General features: G+C 39.0%; 1 protein-coding gene across 6 annotated transcripts in view; it reads left to right on the top strand.

Annotated features, from left to right (window-relative positions):
* FAT3 (FAT atypical cadherin 3) overlaps nucleotides 1-25,195 on the top strand; it is a 532,268-nt gene that overhangs the window by 463,422 nt on the left and 43,651 nt on the right. For 3 of the 6 annotated variants that reach the window (XM_067568394.1, XM_067568392.1, XM_067568383.1), the window contains exons 14-21: nucleotides 3,222-3,611; nucleotides 6,101-6,315; nucleotides 7,282-7,419; nucleotides 9,698-9,841; nucleotides 11,139-11,336; nucleotides 13,823-14,621; nucleotides 23,098-23,232; nucleotides 24,171-24,328. In XM_067568394.1, the coding sequence (XP_067424495.1) occupies nucleotides 3,222-3,611; nucleotides 6,101-6,315; nucleotides 7,282-7,419; nucleotides 9,698-9,841; nucleotides 11,139-11,336; nucleotides 13,823-14,621; nucleotides 23,098-23,232; nucleotides 24,171-24,328 (2,177 nt within the window). Of the gene's footprint in view, nucleotides 1-2,574; nucleotides 2,674-3,221; nucleotides 3,612-6,100; nucleotides 6,316-7,281; nucleotides 7,420-9,697; nucleotides 9,842-11,138; nucleotides 11,337-13,822; nucleotides 14,622-20,156; nucleotides 20,502-23,097; nucleotides 23,233-24,170; nucleotides 24,329-24,418; nucleotides 24,638-25,195 lie in introns of those variants that run through there. The other 3 variants (XM_067568395.1, XM_067568403.1, XM_067568413.1) reach the window with 3 other exon arrangements.

Below are 25,195 nucleotides of genomic sequence, written 5' to 3'. Positions count from 1 at the left end.
TGTTGACAGTCTTCTCTTACTGATGAATGTGTCCTTTCTGATTCTTTCCAATCTGATGACAGCATCTGATACAGTTAACCACAAGCTAGATGGCTGTCTGCCATATCTGATGATGATGTCGCAGCATCAAGTGTGTTTCCATAGTCCAATATCTGAGGAGCAAGATTGTGAACAGGTATCACACAGGAATATTCAGGCTCCCTTTGAAGACTTGGCATGATGCTTGGCCCTTTTTTCTATCAGGTTTTTGCATTTTTTTTCTCATAATCTTTACAACCTTTATTGATGGTTGCTCTCCATTCAGATCTGGCTGTGGCTATGTTTTCAAAATTATCAGTTATGCTGCATGAGGTGAGATTCTGCTTAAGTCTTTGAAGCACTTTTGAAGCACCTTCATTGATCATCCTTCTTGTACTTTAAGTTTCAGCTCGCCATATAAAACTCTTTTGGGGAATCTATCATTGCCCATTGTGATAACATAACCTGTTCATTTAAGATGAGCTTTGATGATCATAACTTTAATACTGGTTGCTTTTGCTCTTTCAAGGATGTTAATGTTTGAGACTTTGTCTCACCAGTGGAGCTTCTGAACAGAGTGGAGACAGCGCATGTGAACATTTTCAAGTTGCTTAATGTGTGTCTGGAAACCTGTCCACGTTTCACACCCCTATACAAGGAATGCTATTACTGCAGCCTTGTATATCATCAAATTTGTTGACTGTATGATGGTGCGGTGGATGAGTAGCCTATGGCAAAGTCCTCCAAAGACCTGGCTTGCCTTTTGTATTCTAATTGATATGTCACACAGGTATACAGACACAAAGCTTTATCCTTGCTCTCTCAATGTCTGGAAGAAATAGTGACCTGCATGAAAGACATTTGGCTTAAGATTAACCTGGAAAGGGTGGAAGTACAGGGAAGCATCCTGAGAAGCTAGCAGAGTCTATGATCACCTTATAAATTGAGAATGTCTCTTCCCTTCATCAAAGAGGTTGTGGTCCCTCTACGTGTGTTTCTGCTTCTAGACTCCCAAATAGCAAGAGTGGCCAGAAATGCCCTTTTCCATCTTCAGCTCACTAAAAGATCGCAGCACGTTCTCCATGATGATGGAGACCTTGCCTTGTTCCTCCATGCCTTTGCACAATGCTTCTTGGCTGGAGCTATTCACAAAGGCCACTCAGAAATTTCAACAAGTGCCACAGAACCAGTCTCCCCACCTCCTGAAAAGGATGGGAAAACAAGGCTGTATTGTGCCTGCACTTCACATTCCGAGATAGTTGCCTACAAATTGCCTGGTGATGTTCAAGGTATTGGTTACAATCAGCAAACCTCTAAATGCCTTATGGCCCTGCTTCTCTAGGGACCACCTCTCTGTGTCTCACCCATCACAGAACTTCTGATTATCCGGAACACTTAATGAGCAGGAACTACAAAGGCCATTGCCTCCGTAATTCATTACTCCCAGGGGTTCTCCTAAAATATTGGCCACATTTAGAAAAACCCCTAACACTCATTTCTCTTTCCAGCCTTTTTCGTAAGTACAAGCTCATTTTCCCTATGCTCTCAATGTCCTCCTTATTTATGTCCTCTTAAAAACTTGGTTCCAGGGTGATCGCAGGGTGTTACTGCACTACTGTATGCGGGAATTATTTTTTGCGTTCATCTAATTGTTGTTGTTATTTGTATTTATTTATTTGTATTACCTCAGTTCCTAGGACTAGGACCCTGTTGTACTAGGTGCTGTACATACACAGAACAAAAGGACAATCCCTGCCCTAAGGAGCTTACAGTCTAAGATATGTTTATTGTGCATAAGGCACTGGACCAGGACTTAGGGGATCTTGGTTCAGTTCCAGGTTCAGCACAGACATCCTGTGTGATCTTGAGCAAGTGACTCTCTGTCTTTCTATGCTGACCTCAGTTCCTCATGTGTAAAATGGAGATATTTCCTTTCTTCCACGATTTGTCTGTTTAGATGGGACAAGGATTGTCTCCCACTATGTTTTTCTACTGTGTCTAACATAATGAGGCTCCGATCTCAGGTGGTGGATCTAGCTGCTACTGTAATACAAATAACAATGAATTATAATATTGGCAATTAAATGTCTATTTTTAATGACATTTGAATGTTTAAAACATACCGTAGGTGTATCAAGGTCTGCATAAAAACCTTATTCCTTGGAGAACCAGCTAATCCTAATGCAATTTAAATTGGGTCTATTTTTTGTTCTTGCTGTTGTTTTTATTTAAGCATGGTTGGAGAAAAGAGAGTCTCTCAGCTCCCCCTGGTGTGAATACTGTACTCCTACTATGTCAAGCAGAAAACAAATGAGATTTGTGTGGCTTTTGATCAGTCATTTTTACAATGCTTTTCTACTGCTGTAAAGCAGAATAATACTGTCACAAATGTTAAATTAACAAAATATTCCTAGAAGGGATCAATTGCTCTTGTGTATTTGATTAATGTCAGGCTTGTAAAGTTCTCAGATAATAAGGGAAACAAACACTTAACTGATAGATGCTAAGAATGGGGAATCTCCAACTTAGTGGATCTTTGTGTTTTAATATTCTCAGATTGCAGTTCCCAGGACCCGGGCATAAAATAAACCAGCAACCAGAGAACTTGTGTGGGCTTGTTTCAGCATTCACTTTTACTAAGATCTCCAATAGCTATCGCACTGTCGTGTAGGAAGAGTGAGCAACCATATGGTTCCCTTCAGCCCTCATTATTGCAGACCAGGCAGTCCAATTAATTTAAGCTCCAGAGACACCTTATGGAACTCTCCATGAGGCCCCATTTGGAACATGGGCCCTCCTGCTTCTGCCCTCCTTTCACCCATCCAGAGCCGCTGGGCAGCATCCAACCAGCATGCAGTACTGGTAGTTTGGAGTCCTCCACCAAGCACAAGGACTCCATGAAGCAGAAACACTAGGAAGATAAGGGCAAAAATAAGAAAAGGGACAAATCTCCCAAAAAAGAGATTTGCTTTTTGAATCAGCACCCTATGGTCAGGTGTAAAGGATTTCACAGATTATTCACCAGGGATTTTGGTGTAGGAAAAGCATGCCCTGTTCTTCCAAATCCCTATCCCTACTGAGCCCCAGGCTACTCAACCCCACCACCACATCCAGCGGAGCGCTAGGTAAATGAGCACCAGAATAGCAACTGTTCTGCTTTCAAACTTTTTTTTAAGTTAATTTCACGTTTGCTTCTCTTTCAGGCGTGAACAGAAAGGTGGTCTATTCCCTAATGGACTCTGCAGATGGCTACTTCTCCGTGGATAGGTCATCAGGGATCATTATTTTGGAGCATCCACTTGATAGAGAGCTTCAGCCTTCCTATAACATCAGCGTAAAAGCGTCAGACCAGAGCATTGTGTTGACCCTGTCTTCATTTGCCACAGTTACCATTACAGTGCTGGATATTAATGACAACCCTCCTGTGTTTGAGAGAAGAGACTACCTTGTTACAGTGCCTGAAGATACCTCATCTGGCACCAAAGTACTGGCTGTTTTTGCAACAAGCAAAGACATTGGTACCAATGCAGAGATTACCTACCTCATCAGGTCTGGAAACGAGAAAGGGAAATTCAGGATCAATCCAAAGACAGGTTTGTAATACAACACCCACGAAAAGCATCTCTCTAGTTAATAGCGCTACATCAATGCTTTGGGGAAACCTGCAGAACTCACTGAGTTCCAAAGACAGCTCTATAGATCCTTTAATTGTGGAATTAGTTTTAGGCTTTAGTGCCACATGAAAAAGAGTGGTGTGATTTAGGGCCGGCTTCCGTCACAGGTTCTCAAGTAGATAGTGCCTTGCTCAATGGATCAGTGAAGTAAGGTGTTACAGGCTCTGAGCAAGGATAGCAGAACTTAATCCTTGGAGCCCAGCTGTGCAGCCCTTACTCATGCTCATGAATACTCATTCATAGTGGGGCAATTTAAATGCTCGCCTCAACTACTCTAACTTAATGGACTTTGCTTATATCTACTTTCCCCATTGTTGTTCCTTACCCTTGGATGTATGTATATACCTCCTATGTGATTTCTATTCCTTACATCTGACGAAGTGGGTTACAGCCCACGAAAGCTTATGCCTGCAGAAATTAAATTTTTTAGTCTTTAAAGTGCTACAGGACTTTCAGCGTGAGCAAAGGCTCTGTGATCCTGCCCGTAAGCACAACTAACTGTGCTACCCAGATGTGACCAGCTGCTGATGCTCAGAAGATTGGAAGAGGATTGATCAATGGACAGAGCAATGTCAGCACTAAGGACCTGTCTCTGGCCTTACAGTTATACCCCCGTAGAACTGCACTGACTTCAGTGAGGATGCTCCTGATTTACACCCCTGTGAAAGTAGATTTAGGCCCTTTATGCTTTTATTACATGTCATGAGTTTTTAGGAAATGGACTGCTTGGCTTTTTCAAAGAAATACCCAGCGTGCAGTCCAAAAGTCTACTGCTGTTTCAATTTGCTGATTGGGAGCTATTCATTATCCCCATTAAGTAACAGCAGTGAGCTGTCATCTCTTTCTGTGCCTCTCCTGGTTGGGAGTCCCTCATCCCACAATATTCAGGAAGAGCCATGTGGAACTGCCACCTGAGGCTCTTGCCTGGTTGATCTGCAATGTGAAAGCTGAAAGTAACAGTTGTTTAGGTGCAACTATAAATGTAGCCAGTAACCTAGAAATACCCAGAATGACGCATTATCTCGCTCTGTGTGACAAATTCCCCCCTCTCTCTATGGAAACTCTTCTCTTACAGTTAAAGGGCTTTTTAAAAATAACTAATGAAGTGTGTTTTAACTTCTGTTATTTTTGCGAGGAGTAGGTGAATTTATACATGAGCACCAAGGAAAGGAATACTTAAATATTGTTAAATTTGCATTTGATAATGAAGATAAATCAGTAAAAATAAGAGGTGAAGTTTAATTGCAGACAAAGAAAAAACATTTGTTATTCGTTAATGTGTGACAGTTTCATTATTACCTGTTTAGCTGCAGGAGCTGAGATTCCAGACAGCTATGTACTGATGTAACGTGCCTGATGAGTGGCTTGAAGAATAACCCTCCTCATGCTATTTATCAATGCTAGCAAGTGCAGGCTCCTCCACAGGTCATCTTCAGCGATCCTGCTCTCAGCAAATCGTGCTTGTCGGGCTAGGGTTTCTACTGAGCCCTTCCCCTTAATGCCCAATGGTTCCTCCCTCAATGCTTTACCATTACGCAGTGCAGAAAAACCTCTGGCTAATGATATTTTGGAGGGACTGTAGGTTTATAGGAAACAGAGGGCTGGTATTGAAAGCGATTATTTCCCCAGGGTGGCATTGGTACATGAAGATAATAAGGTGAAATTGTGTTCAAATCATTGCACACAGAGAAACTCTGCTCCTGCTGTGTTGCGATGGAAGTCAACATTTTTAAACCTGGTTGCATGAAGTTAGGCTCCTAACTCCATATTTGGGCATCTAAATAAAAATAGCCTGATTTTCAAAGCTGTTGAACACCCAACAGTTCCGACTTCAGCTGGAGTTTTGGGTATTTAATGCTGTGTAAAAATCAGACCTCTTGTATTTAGGCTCCTAAAAATAGATTTAGGTGTCTAACTTTAGCAATGTAGGTTTGAAAATTGTGGCCAAAATGTTTATTGGGTTCAGAACACTGAACTGTACATCAAGATTTCTGGATTCTATTTCCAGTTCTGCCAATGACACTCTGTGAGCCTGGGCAAGGCATTAAACTGTGCTGCCTCAGTTTACCCATCTAAGTCACTGGCATAATAAAATCTACTGTTAGGGGATGCCGTTAATTACTCTGAACCACTTAAAGGTCCTGTCCTGACAAGTGATATATAAGATCAAGTTACTATATCTTTCTTTAATTTATACAAGGAGAAAAGTAGAAGTCTAATTGTACATTTTCCTTGGATTTGCTGACATTATAGTTCGAGTAGCATCATGTTGTATTTTTGCTATGGTGCTAGATAATGTACTCTATCATATAATTTTGCCAAATGTCTTGGCTATCATTAATATTGTTATTACTGTTCACAGTGTTTGCTTCTTTATATCTGTTAACATTCCCTCTCTTCTTTCAAAGGATCCATTTCTGTAATTGAAGCTCTGGACTATGAAATGTGTAAGGATTTCTACCTAATAGTGGAAGCAAAAGATGGCGGTACGCCAGCCTTAAGTGCTGTTACTACAGTGAACGTAAATGTAACGGATGTTAATGACAATGCACCAAAATTTAATCAAGAGGCCTACAGTGCAGTTATCAGTGAGGATGCTTCAGTTAGTGATTCTGTGATTATGGTGAGTATAATATATATGGTTTCAGACAGAAAATCAAGACAATGTGTTGTGATAAATACCTGTGTTTGCATAAGCATATAATAAATGATTATTGTGTGGCTGTGCAGATGATAAACTAAAATAACCACTGCACCTTTGACCACCTCACCTGCACTCTATCTGGTATTCTGTCTATGGCAGAACTACTTTTAATGTTCCAGACCACCAATCAACTTTCAAAGCCGCTGCCATTTATCAAAAAAAACCAAAAAACCCGCAACACAAAATTTTTCCTTTTTTCCCCTCAATAATGCACTCTACCATAAGCATAATTTTGCCCTGAACCATTGACAAGTGACATCAGGTGTCTCACGGCTCATCAGAGCTAGAAACACATAATGTTTCTCATTGGGGAGGCAGAATTTGTGGCTTTCCAGTAAGATAAAAAGTGTTTGAATCTAGCTCTGCTGGTACGCAACATAGCATACCTCAAAATCACAACACCTTCTACTGTATCAGAGACATCTGGCTTTAATAGGGAAGAACTATATGAACTAGTAGCATTAAAAGATTTTAAGGCTGAGATTTTCAAAGGCTCCTAAGGGAGTTGGGATCCAGCTCCCATAAAAAGTCATCTAATGCCTTTGAAAATCCCAGTCTAGAACTTCAACACATTTTCTAAAATAACTTCTTGCTAAAATGTGGGCTAAACAAAATGTATGATTGTATGTAGCGATATGAAGGGTTCGTTGGTACTTGTTTCATAGGACTCATATAACACACAAACACGTTGGTTTGCCTCTTGCAAATAATCTACCCATCCCAGATCCATGATGAGAAAACTTTTAAACCAACATGCACTGTCCAGTAAGTTATATGTAATAACCTGACAGAATGTAAAGTTGTTCCTTTGGGGTTTTGATCTCTTATTGTGCCATAGAAATATTTCTTAATTTCTTTAGCTAATTTTATTCTTCTCTCAAAAAGTTGATAGCAGAAGACCTGGATAGTCCTGTCAATGGCCAGATTCATTTTTCCATAGTGAATGGTGATCGGGACAATGAATTTTCAGTTGATCCTGTTTTGGGACTTATAAAGGTTAAAAAGAAATTGGACAGAGAAAGGGTAAGATATATAACATATGCTGAATTTCCTTCTAAACTAACTAGAAATTGCAGATGTATATTCACTTCAGCTGTTCTCCTGGCTTTCTGCATGACAGCAGACTTGTCATTTATGCAGTCTGCAATTGCCATTATACAATATTCTATCGTCTATTTCTAATATGGCCCAGTTCACTCCTGCCCCAGTCCTGTTTGCAAGCAAAGCTAACCTTGAAATGCTCCCCCTCTATACTGGCATAAAAAGTAAGATCAGTTCAAAGAAAACAAACCTTGGTTTCAAACGTGACAACACAGAAAGCTGTTGTGCTAATGAGCTGCCGCTCTGTTTCCATCATACAGAAACACACACACAACTGTGATGGTAACATGTTCTTGACAATAGCACCAAGCACAGAACCAAGACCTCAACTGTGAACTGGCAATGTGTGAAAAATATTATTAGCAAGATTATGTTCTGAAGTGGCCAAGCTGTACGGAAAGCGATAAGGTGCTGTTTTTGACACGCCCTGTTGTTTTGTTTACCCCAGTACAACATTCACCCAAGAAAACTTATCACTGCTTCATCCCACTTCTCAAATAACAGCCTTCGGCGAACAAAGATGGTTTGCCTAGTGTTAATGTGAGAATCGGAAAAAGTCACATGACTTCAGTAATCTTGCAACACATTAGGAAATACATGTCTGACGTACCCAAACAATGCAGGTAGCAACAGAGGTATTAAATTAGATTGGCAGACTCAACTGGAAAAAGCTCTGTATTGACAGCACGGCTACTGAATGCAAAAGAAATATCCTTTCCATATTAATGAGAAGGAAGGATAAAACTCTGTCAATATTTGGTATTCCCAAGCAGACTGACTCACTGCAGATTGCTAAGGACACAGAAGTCATTCTGTCAGTGCATGTGTTTGTTCTTTGCTGTGCTGTGGTCATTAGGCTATATGGGTGCTATTTTTTTTTTAACTATAAAACTTTAATTTCTTAATTTGCATTAATTTAATGTTTGTGTTTGTGCAAAATACTCACATACACACATTTTATATAAACATATGTGTAGGGCGAAATTCACCACTGGTACGAGCAGCGGCAAGTACATTATGTGAGCAGAGTTGCAGCTGCTTACATCAACAATGAATTTGGCCCATTGTCTCTGATGTTCTTCAGAGACAATACAGCAAGCTCAATTCTGAAATACATAGAATATATGGTATACTCTAGGACATCGATGTAGGGCACCCTCATTCCTGTACCAAAAAAGAAACAAAAAACCGTATAGGGTAAACTTTTGGAAGAAGAAACAGTACTCATTTCAAAGCAGTAAACAATATTGACATATTTAGTTATTAAATCCAAGATAAGTGATAGAGGGCATAGAAACACAAAACCAGAAAAAAAATATTTGTCGAAAGAAGTTCCAAGATAGCAACCAACTCTGAACCAGCTGAAGCCTGTCATAGGAAAGAGGAAAATAAGAAAAGCCATTCCCCTTGCTGTTGTGTTGTTTTAAATCTAATATCATGGGCACCCTGTGGTCTATGCTATAGTGTGAGGTAAAGACATGTTCCATAAGCATACAGACAACTGCTGCCCTAATGACAGCTATTTTGTGGCTGTTTCTAACAAGTACACAAAAAAATCTGTCTTTTTAGTGGCAGGTAGATGATCCAGCTGTAAATTACCTATGTAAGCCACGGGGTACAGAGACACAGGTGTTCCTAGCCATCCAAAGTGTTTTCGAAAACACTTAGGCCACCTCTCTATAAACTTTACCTTGCTACTTTGCAAATGCCATGTTAGAAATGCTTCGTGTTAGATAGATAATCAGACATGGTCTCAGAAATCATTTACAAAAGTTTCTTGGAAACCTTTCCTAAAATCCTGGTTTGACTGGAATCTGGCCAAAATATTGCAATTGACACCTAGGAAACTCAAAGTATTTTCTGTGCATTCTTGTAAGTTAAATTTGTAATGGCTGATTTTGCACATTATATGCAAGGCACCCTGCAGTTCATTTTTTAAGTGTACCATTATCTATGGTATGTATCATCTGTTGCAGTTGTTTTAATATGACGAAGCCATTCAGGTTATTGATAGTCTTATAAAACAGAGTTTGGGACACAGTTAAGCAATAAACAGGGAAATGTTATACAAAGGGCAAGAAAAGTAATGAGGCCAGACAGTTTTCCATAGAATATGATAGGTGGCACACAGGATGAAAGGAATGATAGCGGAAATTTAAGGCCCCTTTTGTACTGATTTAATGTTTTCACCTTTTTGCAGGTTTCTGGATATGCATTAGTTATTCAGGCAAGAGACAGTGGCATCCCTCCTTTGTCATCATCTGTAACGGTCAACATAGACATTTCTGACGTGAATGATAATAGCCCTGTATTTACACCGGCCAACTATACAGCTGTAATTCAAGTAAGTTTATCCTGCATATCAAAAACTCATCTGACCTTTAAATATGAAAGCATTTGGTTATCGTTAGCAGACTTTTGATGATTTATCTGCCCAAGGTGTATCAAATTATCTCATTTTGAGGAAAGAATAAGCATGTTTTTCTTAACTCTTTGACAGTTCTCTGTGTTTATTGAGATTCCTCAGACTCAGAATCTGCAACAGATTTTTCCATTTATCCCAGCTGCTCCAGAAACTTTCCCCTTGTCTCAGAAATCCTTTCTTCTTCTTCTTCTTCTTCTTCTTCTTCTGCAATTGTGGCAGTTCCAGCTGCTGTCTTGGACTCTTGTGTCTTTCCTGCCTGTTCCACAGCTAGACAAAGAATTAGCTCAAATTGTAAACCCAGGGTTCAAGCCATCCCTGATCAAAAGGGCATGAGGCTTTGGAGAGGAGGAGAGAAGAAAATGCATGGAGTCTGGAATTTCCGTTTCTCATATTCTCCTGGAAAAAGTATATTCCCATGTCTTGTACTGTGAAGATGAATCAATCACTCATGTTAGAATTTTATACTGCCCCGAATCACTATGGTATCTGAATGCCTTCCCCATAAAATCAACAGCAATTGCAAAGCCCACAGTGGACTTCATGGAGTCTCTAGTACTTCTCCCTTTACAGGGTCAGAGCTCTGTTTGGGGTAGGTTGTTTGGAAAAGGAGTTGGGGGAGGATCTAAATCTCTGATGACCCCATGTTATCTGTTTCAGTAAGTTCTGTGGGACAACTGTGAATATTGCATCACAATGCTGCATGATCACATTGGATGTAGTCATGAAAAACGTTATGAAGCAGCATTGTGATATGATTACCTTATAATATTGGGGACCGCTAAATGTTCTGACTTGTAAAACACAGCCTCACCATGGTAAGTGCATATTGGTCCTGCCAGATATAGTAATGGATGCCCAACCCTAAGTTAGGTAATGAGCAGAGAAGAGTTTAAAGTTTTCTTCACTTTATTCAATGTACGAATGGTAATGTAAAATAGATACAGTGTGATTAAAAAAAACAAAAACAAATCCCTGGACACCTCACTAGAGATGCTTTGCCAAATTCGGTTTTCAGTCACCTCTGTGCTTCCCTCCAAGTCAGTCATGTTGCATGCGTGTACCGGAGCACAATGTGGTGGAATGTAAAAACTCTGGGCAACTCCTGCTGTGGCAAAACACCATTTTCTTGTGTATTCTGAATGGCAAATGTTATTTTAACAGAAAAGTGAGATATATCATTGTAATCTCTTTTTATACACTGTGTATATTCATAAAGGAGAATAAACCAGTGGGCACGAGCATTTTGCAGCTGGTAGTGACAGACAATGACTCTTTTCACAATGGCCCCCCTTTCACCTTCACCATTCTGGCTGGCAACGAAGAGGAGGAATTTATGCTGGACCCACACGGAATTTTGAGATCTGCAGTTATCTTCAAGCACATGGTAGCAACTGAGTATATGCTCTGCGTGCAGGTATGGCCTTATTGCACATAAGCACAAACCAAGAAAACTCTCTGTGTCATGTCATTTTTGCCAGTGTTTTTATGTTGCCTGTTTTGTTTTTAATTGATTTTATGCCGTGAGTCAATATGATGCATTGCAATATACAATGCACAAAATAGTACATTTCCTTCACTGCTCACAAACCCAATTTCATATAAATATAAATAGGTAACCAGCTACCTTACCGATTTTATTTGTATGGAATGGGATTTGTGAGTAGCAAGCAGCATGATTTAAGATTTTCATTTATTTTTTATAATGCCAAGGAAGGAAAGTAGGGGAATAGAATAACCAGAAAAAAATACCTTCTTACATATAAACACACAACAAAAAGAGTAACAGCAAAATATTATAAGGAAGGAAATCTCATCAGTTCCTAAGTCCATAAATGTAATCATACATTTTCAGAACCAGACCAAGAACTCATGAAAATTTTCCAGGGTTGTTTAGTTTATAAGGGAGGTGAAAATAGGACTAATCACTACTGAGGAGCTTCATAATCAGAGTCATTTTTAGTGATTTCTAACCCAAAAGTACGTTGTCTGTTTCTCTTCATAATTTACAGGGGGAAACAGTTGAGTGTCATTCTGCAACAAATTCATTGCAACAAATGAGCAAGTATAATTAATGAGCCACACAGACAGAAGGAAAAGAATCCAGTCCCAAAAACACAGGCCTCTACCACTATTTAATTCTATTTAATTTCTTTAATTATAGCCTGCATATTTCTTCTCATGGAGATGTGATGCCATGGAAAGCTTGAAGGGATAATAATAATTAGTTCTGAGCTAGAGGAACTCAAAATAATGTTAAACACTAGTTAACATTTCAAACCAAGGTGGTGGTGATTGATGTTTTAATGACCTGAAACTCATAAGCACTGAAACAAATTTTATTCAAGTTATATAGGAAAAGAATCCACTCCTTAGCCTTTATTATAAAATGGCCAATATTCAGGCCAAACTAATTTTCCTAAGCAAAGTTCTGGTGTGGCTAAAAATATGGCATGTAATGGATCCGTGGTTGCAATTTTAGCTATGCACCCATGACTGTGATATATGTAAATGGAGTAAAAGACAGACATCATAGTCTAAGATGTACTAGAATGTATAGAAAAACGTTGTGACTGACTTTTGGGACTTAATAGCCCCTTCACATTCCTTTCTTATTTAAGGGCTTCTACAATTGAAACATTTTTAATATTAAATGGAGTGTTTGGACCCCACCAGCATATCTAGCAGTTCAGGGCAGCTTAAGAAAGAGCTTCTCTCTCCACTCTACCACCAGCTGCCATTTATTGTTTTTATTAAAAGTTAAATTTTGAGGAGAGAGGGATCAAGAAAATGATCTTTTTGGCTTTCCAGCCCTATTCAGGGTGAGAAAGTATGATTTCACTGCTCCTACTGAAGGTATATACATAATTCTTATTAGCATTCCATATATTTTTTCTTTTTTCTTGTTGATTTTAACAACCACATGCAATACTCCAATAGAGATCTTTGGATCAAGTGGCAGGTCTGTGTTCATTTGTTCTGTTCTCCTTCCGAATGAGTAGTAAATCTTAATAGTGAGCTGAATGGAACAGTTTTATTACTGCACAAAAAGGACATTGATCCAAGTTTGCACAGCCTTGTGTCAGGAGGGCCTTGATTTTTTTTTTTTTTTTTTTTTTTTTTTTTGTCAGACCTGCTCTATTGCTTTCTATAAAAAGTGCAAATGATGCTATCATATTTGCTCTGGGTCACAGATTCAGCTGTTCAAGCTCAGTTCTACTCTCATATTTTATTGTTAGTAATAGAGCATGCATCTTATTTCATCTTTGGAGAGTGATAAATTTTCTTTATTTCAAGCATGTGTCTTGAGTGATTTAGGTAAAGCAATATAGAAAGCAGTATAAAAAATCCTAACTTTCTAAGATCCTCATACGCTAAGCAGGGTCAAGGTAGATCAGAAACTTCTGAAGCACGCCCAGCTGGTGTTGATGAGTCAGTAGGTGGCACTCTCTTTTAGTCAGTACTGAACTAAAGCTCCATCATATGTGCAGGAGGGGCCATCCTTCAAATGGGAGTGGGACTAAAATAAAAAACCTGACCATTTGTGGTAATTAAAGAGCCCATTTAATAGCAGAGTACAGGTTCTATCTGTGGTATCCCGGTCCTGTGTCAGTCTAGACAATTATACATTATGCCTTTACGTTTCCTCTTGCAGTTCACTTAGATATAGTTTTCTTTATTTCCCTAAAGAACTTTTATATTCCACATCAGAGGTGGCAACATTACAATGTGGGGCAATGTGTTCTTTTATGTATCTAGTTAGTAAATATGTTTGTAAAGTGCTTTGAAAGAGTGTCAGGATGACAGACTATATAAATACAGTAGTAGTAAGGAGGAGGAAATGTGCGGAGTTGTTATTCATGGCGATTTATGTGTGTGCTTGTTTTTTCCAAATTAAATTAGGCAAAAGATTCTGGGAAGCCTCAACAGGTGTCCCACACTTACATTCAGGTGCGGGTTATTGAAGAAAGCATTCACAAACCAACAGCCATTCCACTGGAGATTTTTATAGTCACCATGGAAGATGACTTTCCAGGGGGTGTCATTGGGAAGATTCATGCCACAGATCAAGATGTGTATGATGTTCTCACTTATACCCTAAAGACAGAGCAGAAAAGTCTGTTCAAGGTTAACAGCCATGATGGCAAGATCATTGCTCTGGGAGGGCTAGATAATGGCAAGTATATACTGAACGTTTCAGTCAGTGATGGCCGCTTTCAAGTGCCCATAGATGTCATAGTCCACGTGGAACAGCTGATTCAGGAAATGCTGCAGAACACGGTCACTATCCAATTTGAGAATGTTTCCCCTGAAGATTTTGTGGGCCTGCACATGCATGGATTCAGGCGCACCTTGCGAAATGCTGTGCTCTCGCAGAAACAAGATAGCCTGCACGTTATCAGTATTCAGCCTGTGGCAGGCACCAATCAGCTTGACATGCTGTTTGCAGTTCAGATGCACAACAGTGGATTCTATAAGCCTGCCTATTTGATTCAGAAGCTTACCAATGCAAGAAGACACTTAGAAAATGTGATTCGCATCTCAGCTATTTTGGAGAAGAATTGTTCTGGACTGGATTGTCAAGAGCAGCACTGTGAACAAAGCCTGTCTATTGATTCACATTCCCTGATGACCTATAGCACAGCTCGAATTAGTTTTGTGTGTCCCCGTTTCTACAGAAATGTGCGCTGCACATGTAATGGTGAGTGCTACTCCTCTTCACCTTCAATCTTTCCACATTATGCGTTAGGATAGTTTTTATTTCTGTGATGCAGATTGGAAGGGGCAGTTCAATTCATTTAGTTAAAGAGCATTTGGCAAATGTATTGTGGGAATTGATTTCTGAGGCTGGTTAAGAATTGTTCATGTTATTGATGTAAATGGAAGATGGTGAACTTTCACCTTCTGACAAAGGCCACTTCGCTGGAGGCATCGTAATCAGAGCCATCAACAAACCTTCTGCAGTGGTTTCCACCCTTTTTGTGACACTTCTGAAATGTACATAAAGTATGGTCAGGTCAGAAACTGCCCAGTCAGTCTTTAGAGACTGCACCTAGCATTTTCAAAGTGAGGGTGACCTTTGACCTAAGTGATAAATGTGAAAAGGCCTTTTTCATTCATTTTTTGTGGGGGAGGTGAGGGGAATGGAAACCAATAAAGTATTTCGTTAAGTAATTGGGAGCAAGCAGTGCTTTTGACCTACACTCAGGCTTTCCTGTGTGTACATTTTGTGTGGTTGGTTTTTGTTTTAACCTTCATGGGTCTGGTTCTTGAAATTATTCCACAGTTTTGAAGGGGTTTTATGAAGGGGAATGAACAACATACTCACTAGCCTGCCCATTTTCCTTCTGCTGCTGGGTACTAAGTGAAAAAAAAACCCTCAGTTATAATAATAAATCTGTTCCTTCTGTTTGCCCAGTTGTTGGTTCCTCATTCCACTCTGTTCAAGAGTGAAATTAGAAGCTGATGTCAAATCAATACATTTAAACTTCCCTTCTCTTAAATACACACAGAGAGACAGGACTTTGTTTTCTGCTGGTGTCAATGGACTAATGATGTCAAACTCCTGTGAAGTCAATGGAGCTGCAACAGTTTAGCAAAGAATTCAGCCCATAATGACGGTGTGCCACATGTGCCTCTCAGATCTGTATGGCAGATCTTCAGTCTGATAAACCTAGTCTCCTTAACGTTTTGCTTTAGCTCCCATTGAAGTCAATGAGTGTCTTACCGTGGACTTCAGAGGGGACAGAGTCAGGCCCCAATGCATGGAACTTCAGCTGGAGCCACTTGAGAGCTGCAGAGGGGAAATAATAGGGCCCTGATAGCTCAGCACAGGGGAGAAGATCTGAATATTGGCGTTGAGATCATTCATTTGTGGGCAGAATAGTTGCCTGGCTAATTGTCAAATGATAGTGTTAAATGTTTGAAACAGCTTTGGATGTATGTTACAGCAGGGCCTGCTGTTTCATTAGCCATGAAAAAGCTCTGCAATAGAAATTTTCATAGACTAGACTGAACAGTGCCAATATATCATTTAGCCCAGCCCCGATGCCAGTGCAGGACTTTGACCTGCAGTATATTCTGTACTGTCTTGCTACTGAATCTTTGTCCAGTCCAGTTTTAATGTACCAAGCAATGGGGAATCCATACCTATGTTGGGAAACTAATACATTTCACTGACAGGCATTTTCTCCCGATATTCAGTCTAAATTTTCCCATTCTTAATTTCATTCCATTATTGCTAATTATACCCCTTGTTTACCTCCCAAAGCTGCTAACCTTAGTCAATAGCATTCGCTCCCAGCAGATACTTGTAGAAAATTAACCTGCCTCACTGTCTTCTCGTTTTTTAATCAGTCTTTCCTCAGAAGTGTTGTGTGTTTATTCTGTGTGATATGCATAACATAATATGCATAACATAATATGCATAACATAATATGCATATAAATATAGAAAGTGGAAAAATAGTACCCAAAATACGAGGATGAATTTCTCATGGTTCCTTTAGCATGATAGCTTTGGCAAGACACATTAAGCAAAGACAAAGTGTTCTACTGTGTTTCTTTCTAGAGTCGTTTAATGATCTAGCCCAATACATATTGATAGATTGAAATATGCCTAACCTATTAAAACATTGCATATGTTTTAACTGATCAGATTCAGTTATAACCCAGTAAGTCTGAGTTTGAGCTAATTCACACATTCTTGAAATATGTATCATACCTGGAACGTTTTTCCCACTGGCAGATGTCACAAATATGCACAAATTATGCATGCCAGCTGTGCATAACCTAGATTACCTTTATGAGCAAAGCGAGCTATCTAACGCCAGAATGCTGAGAGACTATTAAAGCAGGAAACTTGTGAACCTCTAAAGATTCAGCAGCTCACTTCAGGTAGGATAAAGTCCAAAAGTTCAGATGCTCAATGTGAATCTTTAGAGTCAATAACTAAAAAACTTGCAATAACACGCTAACTCCTCAGATTTCTGGCATTTTTTATTCTAGTCATATGAAAATTACTGGAATAAACTGCCATTCCCATCATATTTTGGTATTTCGGAGGCAAAAATGATATTTTATCTTACATTATCCTTTTTAAAAAAAACTCAGAAAAGATGTGGTTTGGGTTTAGTTTTAGGACAAGATTCAAGGGGGAAGTAGGTTAGTTTTGTTGAAACCAGTTTACCCATTAAAGTCTTGTTCACAGTCCCACTTTTAACCCCTGTTAAGGAACTTTCATGGTTTAAAGTTTAGGAGCATAATTTGCACTACACTAGGCAATTTTGGAAGCCATGGGTTACAAAAATATGTTTATTAGGGGAGAGGATCAACTATGGTTCCAACCTAATCATTCAGGAACCTTGCAAACACTGTCCCCAGAAGTATTGTGTGGAAGTGCAAACTCATACATCTATATTAGAATACATATGGCTTCTTCTACAACGTGACAGGACAGAGTCTCCTGTCTTGCACCAAGATCTAAATTCATGGGAGGAAAGGAGGAATCCTGGATTCAGGTCTTATGGAGCTACACCCAGTACATTCTGCTGATGCTCAGAAGGAAGACAGAAATAACTGAATATAATACACTGTGATCCTCTGCCACTAATAAATAAATAAAAGGGCCCAATTTTGAGAGGTACTGTGCCCCCTGAGGTCCCATGGTAGGAGTTGAGAGCACACAGCACCTGCAAGGGTTGCTCAGTATCTCTTATGATTGGGTCTGGTGAGTCCAGTCCTACACCCATTGAACTCAAGTCCCAGTACCCATGTGCTAGACTCTCTACTCATTCATCTGACTCCCATAATACGCATTTACAAATTATATTTATATATATTATTGTAATGCAAATTATACACATCTCCTTCCTATTTTTATGAATATATAGGAAAACACACTAGCTTGTTTAGATTTAAAGTTGGTTGCTGTCACCCTTTCAATGACTTACTGCCTTTGGGGTTGGCTTAGGTGACATCTTCATCTCCTAAATATGCAGTCTGTTTAATGAATATGCAACATTTCTTTCATTGCCTTTGTTCTTGTGGACAAAAGCATCAGATAACTTTCAAAGTTAGTTTTAACTGTTTTTTTTTTTGTTTGTTTGTTTCATCCATTCTCTGAGATATTCTCTCAACTTTATTAGAGTTTGACAGAAAATGAAATTCTGTTTTCAAAGAGTCCAAATGCACCTGTTCTTTATATAAAAATTTTCAGTTCTCAAAGCAGACTTTTAAAATTAAATTACTTCTTAGAAAGTCATTAGCTTAAATAATGTAAAAAAGTGTTGATTCTTGTAACAGTTTTTGAAAAGAAGATTCTTGTCTTCTGGAGTTGGATGAGGATTTGCTTGCACACTGCCAGTAATTAATTAGCATCCTATTAATATAAATATTCTATATTTAAATGGCTTCTTATATTAGTAACCAGTTATAGCATCAAATGACCTTGATATATTTGTACATTACACATCTTACTATTCCTATAACAATGATATCAGGCAGGTGTTATAAGAAGGTTTACATTTAGATATGTTTGCGAACATTCATCTCAAAAGGTGTTAGCCATTTCAACACTTAAGAAATAAATACAAGTTTAAAATATCTCCTGACATGTTTTTCTCTAAAGTTTTTAAGAACACGATTAAATTTTCTTGCAAGAGGCTGGGAGTTGGTAGAGCCCACTTTACCTGGATTTATTGCTCTGATAACACTCCCTACATTCCATTCACATACAGGTTTCTTCCTAAAACATGGATGTTTTACATGGTTTGTCTTTTTGATGTTAGCTTATCCTTGGGAGATAGGAAGAAAAACTTTCCTGAATGTCTCTGTCATTCTGTAACATAAGGAGTTAAACATGTGTATTGTTGTATTTCCAAGCATTCTGGCTGTAGTTATATCTTAATATTCAATAAAATTGCATACAGGGTTGCAATAAAAATGTTATGATAATATTCTTAATATCATTTTAACATTGATATTGAGGTGTCTCCCCTAGAATATGCAAGCTGCTTTTGAAGCCAGTGCATTACCCAAGCTTGGAAAAAAATTGTCTGTACTCCTTTTCTCTTTGAAGCACAGTGCTTTTGAGATGCTAAAGTATAGATTAGATGCAGGGTGAGACTTTTTCCCCTTCAAGGTAATTAGCCGTTGGAATTCTGTGCCCCACAAGGTTTCAGCAGAGTTCATGTGGCTTAGATTTTGGAAGAGTTATGGTCTGAGAGAGACTTGTCCTTGGAGTAAAAAAGGTATGATATTAAGAAGAAGAAAGGAATTGTCACTGGGTTGTGTAGGACATGGTACCTTATGGTACCACATAATGGGTATCAATGAGGAGAAGGCGGCTGTTGATACTCAAAGCATTGAGGCAGAGGATATTGCAGAGAGTTGATATAAAATATGAGGAATGAGGCACAAAACTGTGTGCGGCAAGTAGAGACAGGCAGAGTGGGAACTGCTACATAATCCAAGAGAACAACTGCAGTATTGCCAACCCCACGCATTCAAAAATCATGCGTCAGACCCCTCCCAAAATCACGAGATTGTCTTGAAAATCATGAGGTTTTTTTCACAATAAAAAGTGAGATATTGAGACTTGGCAACACTGCAAATGGGATAACATGGTTCCAGATGATTCCTGCTTTTAGTACAGGGATGAAGTAATTGCCACATTTAGAAATGAGAAAGCATTTTCCTCTTCATCATACTGGCAGGGACCTGGGCGTAGTTCTACCTCTTTCTAAAGCAATAAACAGAGATCATCTATCAAAATCAGGCAGACCCCTCCCACTATTTCTTGTCAGTGACTGGTTGACCCTAACCCCATGTTTCTATGCAATATGTTCTTGGAAACTGTTTTAATAATACTAATGTGAGTTACATGGGAATGCCTTGGATTTTCAGGATTTGCCTAGGGGGAGGAAAATCAATCCTAATCCATATTACTGAATCTCTTTTGGAAAGAACAAAGAATGGTAAAAATGCTGGACTTCAGAGTGGAAATGTGACATCTAAATTATTGTATTTCAACTCATTGTCAATCTTTGACAGCGGATAACATATCCTTGAGTTATTTTACAATTTTACTCAGTGCGCTTGTGAAATCAGCCTGAAAATGCATGTTAGCTAAAGCAATGCAATAGTGCATGATTTGTAGCTTATGCAGCTATAACCGTACAGATAAGTATAAAACATTTCTTCTCCCAGGTCTGAATATTTTAAAACTTCTGTTACAGCTGTGAAATCCACCTGCAGCAGGATGAATAAAAAGTTGATTTGCTTGCAGTTTACCTAAAAGAACCATTCTTGGTCTGCCAGGGCAAGCATACATCTTCACAGTGGTTCTAAATATATTAGCCTCTTTCCATATACCTTTGGACGGGGAAATGATGAATCTGAACTACAAATCAAGAGTTAGAATCAGCTAAAAAGTGGCAGAGACTGATATAGAAGCCAAGTATTGATTTATTGCTTAATGTCAAAGATTTTAATCAAAGGTTAAGGGGTTGTGAAAATGTGCAATGTCACATTCTGAAATCTCAGCAGTTCAGCATATTCACAAGCTCAGGGGCTTTTGCCCAAGTGACTTGTCTATTTGTCAGCTACAAAGAGGCTCACTTAAATTACTGCCTCACCTAAGGCTTAAGTATGTTCAAAGAACAGATATATTGTGCATATAGTGTATACACCTAATAAGAAAGTATTGAAATAGCTGATAGAATTGAATTATAACCTTTCTATAGAATTTTTGAACCATTCTCTAGATTGAATAGCGAATTATATTCCTACTATGGAACTCTATAGAATCGTTGTTTAAAAGGAACACAAACAAACAGAAACACATATGAAAAATCTCATTCTCAGTTAAATTCTGTAGCTCTAGAATATTTTCTATAGAACCCCATTAAATTAAATTTCCCTAGAAGCCTGTTGATTTCATCCCTGTAAGCATCTATAGGAGTTGAAATGTGGTAGTATATTACTATTATTATGCATGAGAGACAAGGTGGGGGAAGTAATATCTTTTATTAGACCAATTTCTGGTGGTGAAAGAGACAGGCTTTTGTGCTTACACAGAGCTCTTCATTATTATGCATGTTAATATAAGCCGTTACACTGATTAATAAAGATTGCTATGCATCATTTTACATCAGTACTAGTCAGTACTGTAAATCATTTACTGCACAGACCTCTCAAACAAATGTTTGACAAAGGAGGGGAGGTATTAAAAGATTAAACTGACTGTGTTGCACATCAAGCGTAGACATTTACAGTCTCTGCCATATTTGTAGGCAGACCATGTCCACTTTGAAACCTACAGTAATAATTTTTCTGTTTCCAGAAAATACCTACAGTGCCATGTAATTTGAGCTATCCTTAGTCTGAGCCATGCTTGGCTTGTGCAAAAGTATATTAGCAATAACATAGTCTCTTTCATAACGGCGGGGGAGAGAGGGAGGGAGGTTGAGAATTGCCTTATTACAAGTTCATTACTTTCTTTATGCACTGTAAATAAAATGCATACACTGAAAAAATACCACGTACATTAAGGTTGTGTCACAAAGCAGGAACAGCAAATACTCAATGGGGGCGAGGGCAGGAGGGCTCTCTGTCCTTAAATTTGCTCTCATATTATTAATTTAAATGTGACAAACAAGGAAACCCTGACCATCCCCTACCACTGGCCATCTCTCTGTTCAAGCCCTGGATACAAATCAACAGAAGCAAAGCTATTCCAAGTATAGGCAGGTGTGCCATTTTCCAAATCTGTGCACAACCGCACGTATTTCACTGGACGTCCTATACACTCAGCCAAGGGCAGAACTTGGCCCAGTGCATGTTAATTTCATTTGCATTTCTTTGTGGTGTCTAAAAAGAAAACGTCTCCTTCTAGAAGCATTTGAGGATTGGTGGGATGGGCTTCAGTGGCTCCTTCAGAGGCTGTGTAGTCGTTTGCATTGTTGTTTACAGTGTTGACATGCCTTTTATGACTTTTAAGATGACATTCAATAGGAACTTTCCATTGACTTCCGTCAGCTTTAAATCAGGCTCTTAGCAGCCATCTGAGTTTGTTGGGTGTTATGTATTTAGGGATTTTCTGAAGTCCTTGCAGTGCCTGTGTTGTAAGAGAGGATTTTAAACAAGGTTTAGAAGTCGGGGACTCAGTTCTGCCTTCAGATTACCCCCTGAAATCAGCGGGAGATCTTCATGTATAGATCAGACTAAAATTGGGTCCCGTGTTGGCAAACCTAGGCAAAATCCTTATGAAAGTACTGACTATGCCTAGGCTGTCATGACTTTTCAAAATTTAAGTAATTTTAACCCATTTATAGTCTCCTCGACATACTAAATATATAATTTAAAATAAACCATTGGATTATTATTTTAATTTAAAAAAAATCTCCACCCTAAATCCTTTGTAGGATAAATACTTAGCTTCAAAGGCAGAAAATCCTGTCGCTTCCTCCTTGTCTGTCCAGGATCCCAGATGTGGTTGAATTTATGCAGCCACAATTGGTAGGAAGGGAGCGGAATTTGTGGTGCCTTGCAGTGTATCCAGAAATCACCTTAATGGGATTGCTTTCCCCAGCTGGTGGGATCTGGGAGATAGACTACTGTGAAAGAACAGTGGAACCAAGGCTAGTGAGTCTTCTGCTATGTGATCAACTTGCTACTGTGGAGTGCGAGGATACTGCAGTACCAGACAGCACAAAGGGCTCTTCTTACAGCCTGTGCAGCCTGTTGGCAGCTTTTCCTTCCTGCCTGCATAGAACTCTTCATGCCCTAAGCCCACACTCAGACTTGAGGCATGGCAGAAGAAGGATATAGCCCCAACTAATGTATTTCATGATTCAGCTCTAAATCCCCCCCAGAGAGGGGGTTTGGAATGAAAACAATGGCAAAGCCATCATTACACTAGTGATGCTAATACAGTCATATTGGTCATAATTGTTTTATTATTATTTATTGATTTACGGCAGTACCTAAGCACCCAGTCAAGGACCAGTATCCCATTGTGCTAGGTGTAATACACTCACTTATTTAAAAGATGTCCCTGCCCCCAAAGAGTTTACAATCTAGATTTAAATCCTGTTACAGTTTTTTTCTCTCTCTGCTTCCTATTGCCAAAGCGCATTGTTCATTGTATTCTTAACAGCATGTTTCAATTGATCACAGGAGGGCTGTGTCCCGGGTCCAGCGATCCCTGTATGGAGAAGCCGTGTCCAGGGGACATGCAGTGTGTGGGATACGAAGCTAGTCGAAGGCCGTTCATCTGCCAGTGCCCGCCAGGGAAGCTTGGAGAATGTTCAGGTACAGATTCCGTTAAAGGAGTAACCAGGAAATACTTAAAAGTGTGATTTTCATATAAGCAGTGCTGCTGTTGTAGTATAATATAGACAGTTGCTACTGAAGTCATTGGCAATTGTATATACACAACACCTCTCAGGATCTGGTCTCACTCCATTTACTTAACCGTGTTGTAAAAGAAGCTGGTTGTGCAGATCTGGTGCTGTATACCTGATTCTTTTTCTACACGCAAAACTCCCATTGACTTGAATCTGATCAGGACGGCGCCCCAAATTAAAAAATGGGACATTTGAGAAGACAGTTCTTTCTAGAGAACTGCTGTCATTGGATACTGCCCTGCTAGTGACAAAGCACTTTGGGATCCTTTAGGAGACATATTATATTAATTCAAGGTTTTACTTGTTATTAACATTCATAAAGTTTGGCGTTTTTGTGATAAAAATACCCTGCTATCTTGGAAGGAACTTCTCTGGAACTTTGTAAATTTTGTTCAGCTTATGTTAACCACCAAGGCTCCAGGGTCTTGACACAAAGTCAAGCAAACCATTTCCATTGACTTTGGTAAGCTTTCAATAGGACCCAGTCAGAAATACCCTTATGAGAGCAAATTCACCAGCAAATTCTGATTTCTGGTGCTCTGCTAGGGCTAAAACCTTCTGACCTTACATTTGCCTAAGAAGTCAATAGGGCTTCTTGTCTGAGTATGGTGAGCTGGATTTTCCCCCTTATTAGGAAATTATTCTCCCCAAATGTGTGGTGTGTGGTTTGCAATGGAGATAAGTTTTTAATCAGTCAAAAGGTGGGTTTTATTTAAAAGTTTCTTCTTCATTAGCTGCACATGTTCTCTAACTAATTTCATTTGCAATTGTAGGATAATTTCATGTCTCTACTCATTTCAGAACATACATATTTTTTTAATCTTCTCAAAATGGTTGTTTCAGGACACACTTCCCTTAGCTTTGCTGGGAATAGTTACATCAAATACCGGGTTTCTGAAAATAGCAAGAAAGAAGAATTCAAACTGGCTCTGCGTCTGCGAACCTTGCAAAGCAATGGGATTATAATGTACACCAGAGCAAATCCCTGTATAATTCTGAAGGTAATTAAAATGTTATCTTTCCCACACTTATTTTCTTGATTATATGCTTCTCATTGGCTCTTGATTTGGAGAATGTTGTTCTCATTTCAGCTGTGGCTTGAGAAGATGAAGATTGATCTGTTTCATAGTAACAGGGAAAAGCAGCAATTTCAACAAAAACAACAAATAAAAAGCAGCGTGATATGCGTTGTAGTAGTCTTTTTCTTTGAATGTGGACTTTTGGGTGCTGTATCTAATATAACCATTGTATGTGACTAGGTGCAAGAGCCGATCTACTTGAGATGTAAAACCTGACCATTCAGATGATTGTGTATTCTGAACCACACTTGTTGAAAAGGCTGTTTTTTCCCCTGCATCTGCGTGATTGGAAAATGTGCCTTCGCAGTACTGAATCGCAGTTAATTCAGAAAACAAAATGTTTTTTGAAATAGCTTCTCTGCCTGAATGAGGTATCTTATGTAATCAGTGAATTAGGATTATTCTTCTAGAGAGCTGGGGGGGAGGCGGAGATACCTATTATATTGAATGAATTCTCCATGCCTTTTGACTCTTTGCTGAACTGACTAAAAAGGGGTTCTGTGGAATGGCCAGATTTCTGTTGAGCAGGTTAAAAGAGGAGGATAAACAGTTCCACAATCTCTATGTATAATATTTCTGCTGGGATCCCTAAGGCACTGAATGAAGACAATGTGACTGATTGTATCTTATCCATGTACTTTAAGTCAGCAGTGAAAGAAATGGTACAAAGCCTTTTGTATTTTCATTTGCAATTCTTAGATTTTTTTTTTTAATCTGAATGTTCAGGTAATTTAAAACAGCTACAGCAATTTTTAATGTACAACAAATATCTCTTTAGCTGTTGTGATT

This window comes from Emydura macquarii, unplaced genomic scaffold, assembly GCF_026122565.2.
Source record: "Emydura macquarii macquarii isolate MOO-44397 ecotype Brisbane River unplaced genomic scaffold, CSIRO-AGI_Emac_v2 contig_318, whole genome shotgun sequence".
In the NCBI taxonomy this organism is placed as follows: Eukaryota; Metazoa; Chordata; order Testudines; family Chelidae; genus Emydura; species Emydura macquarii.
This window is presented reverse-complemented; position numbering and strand designations above follow the sequence as displayed.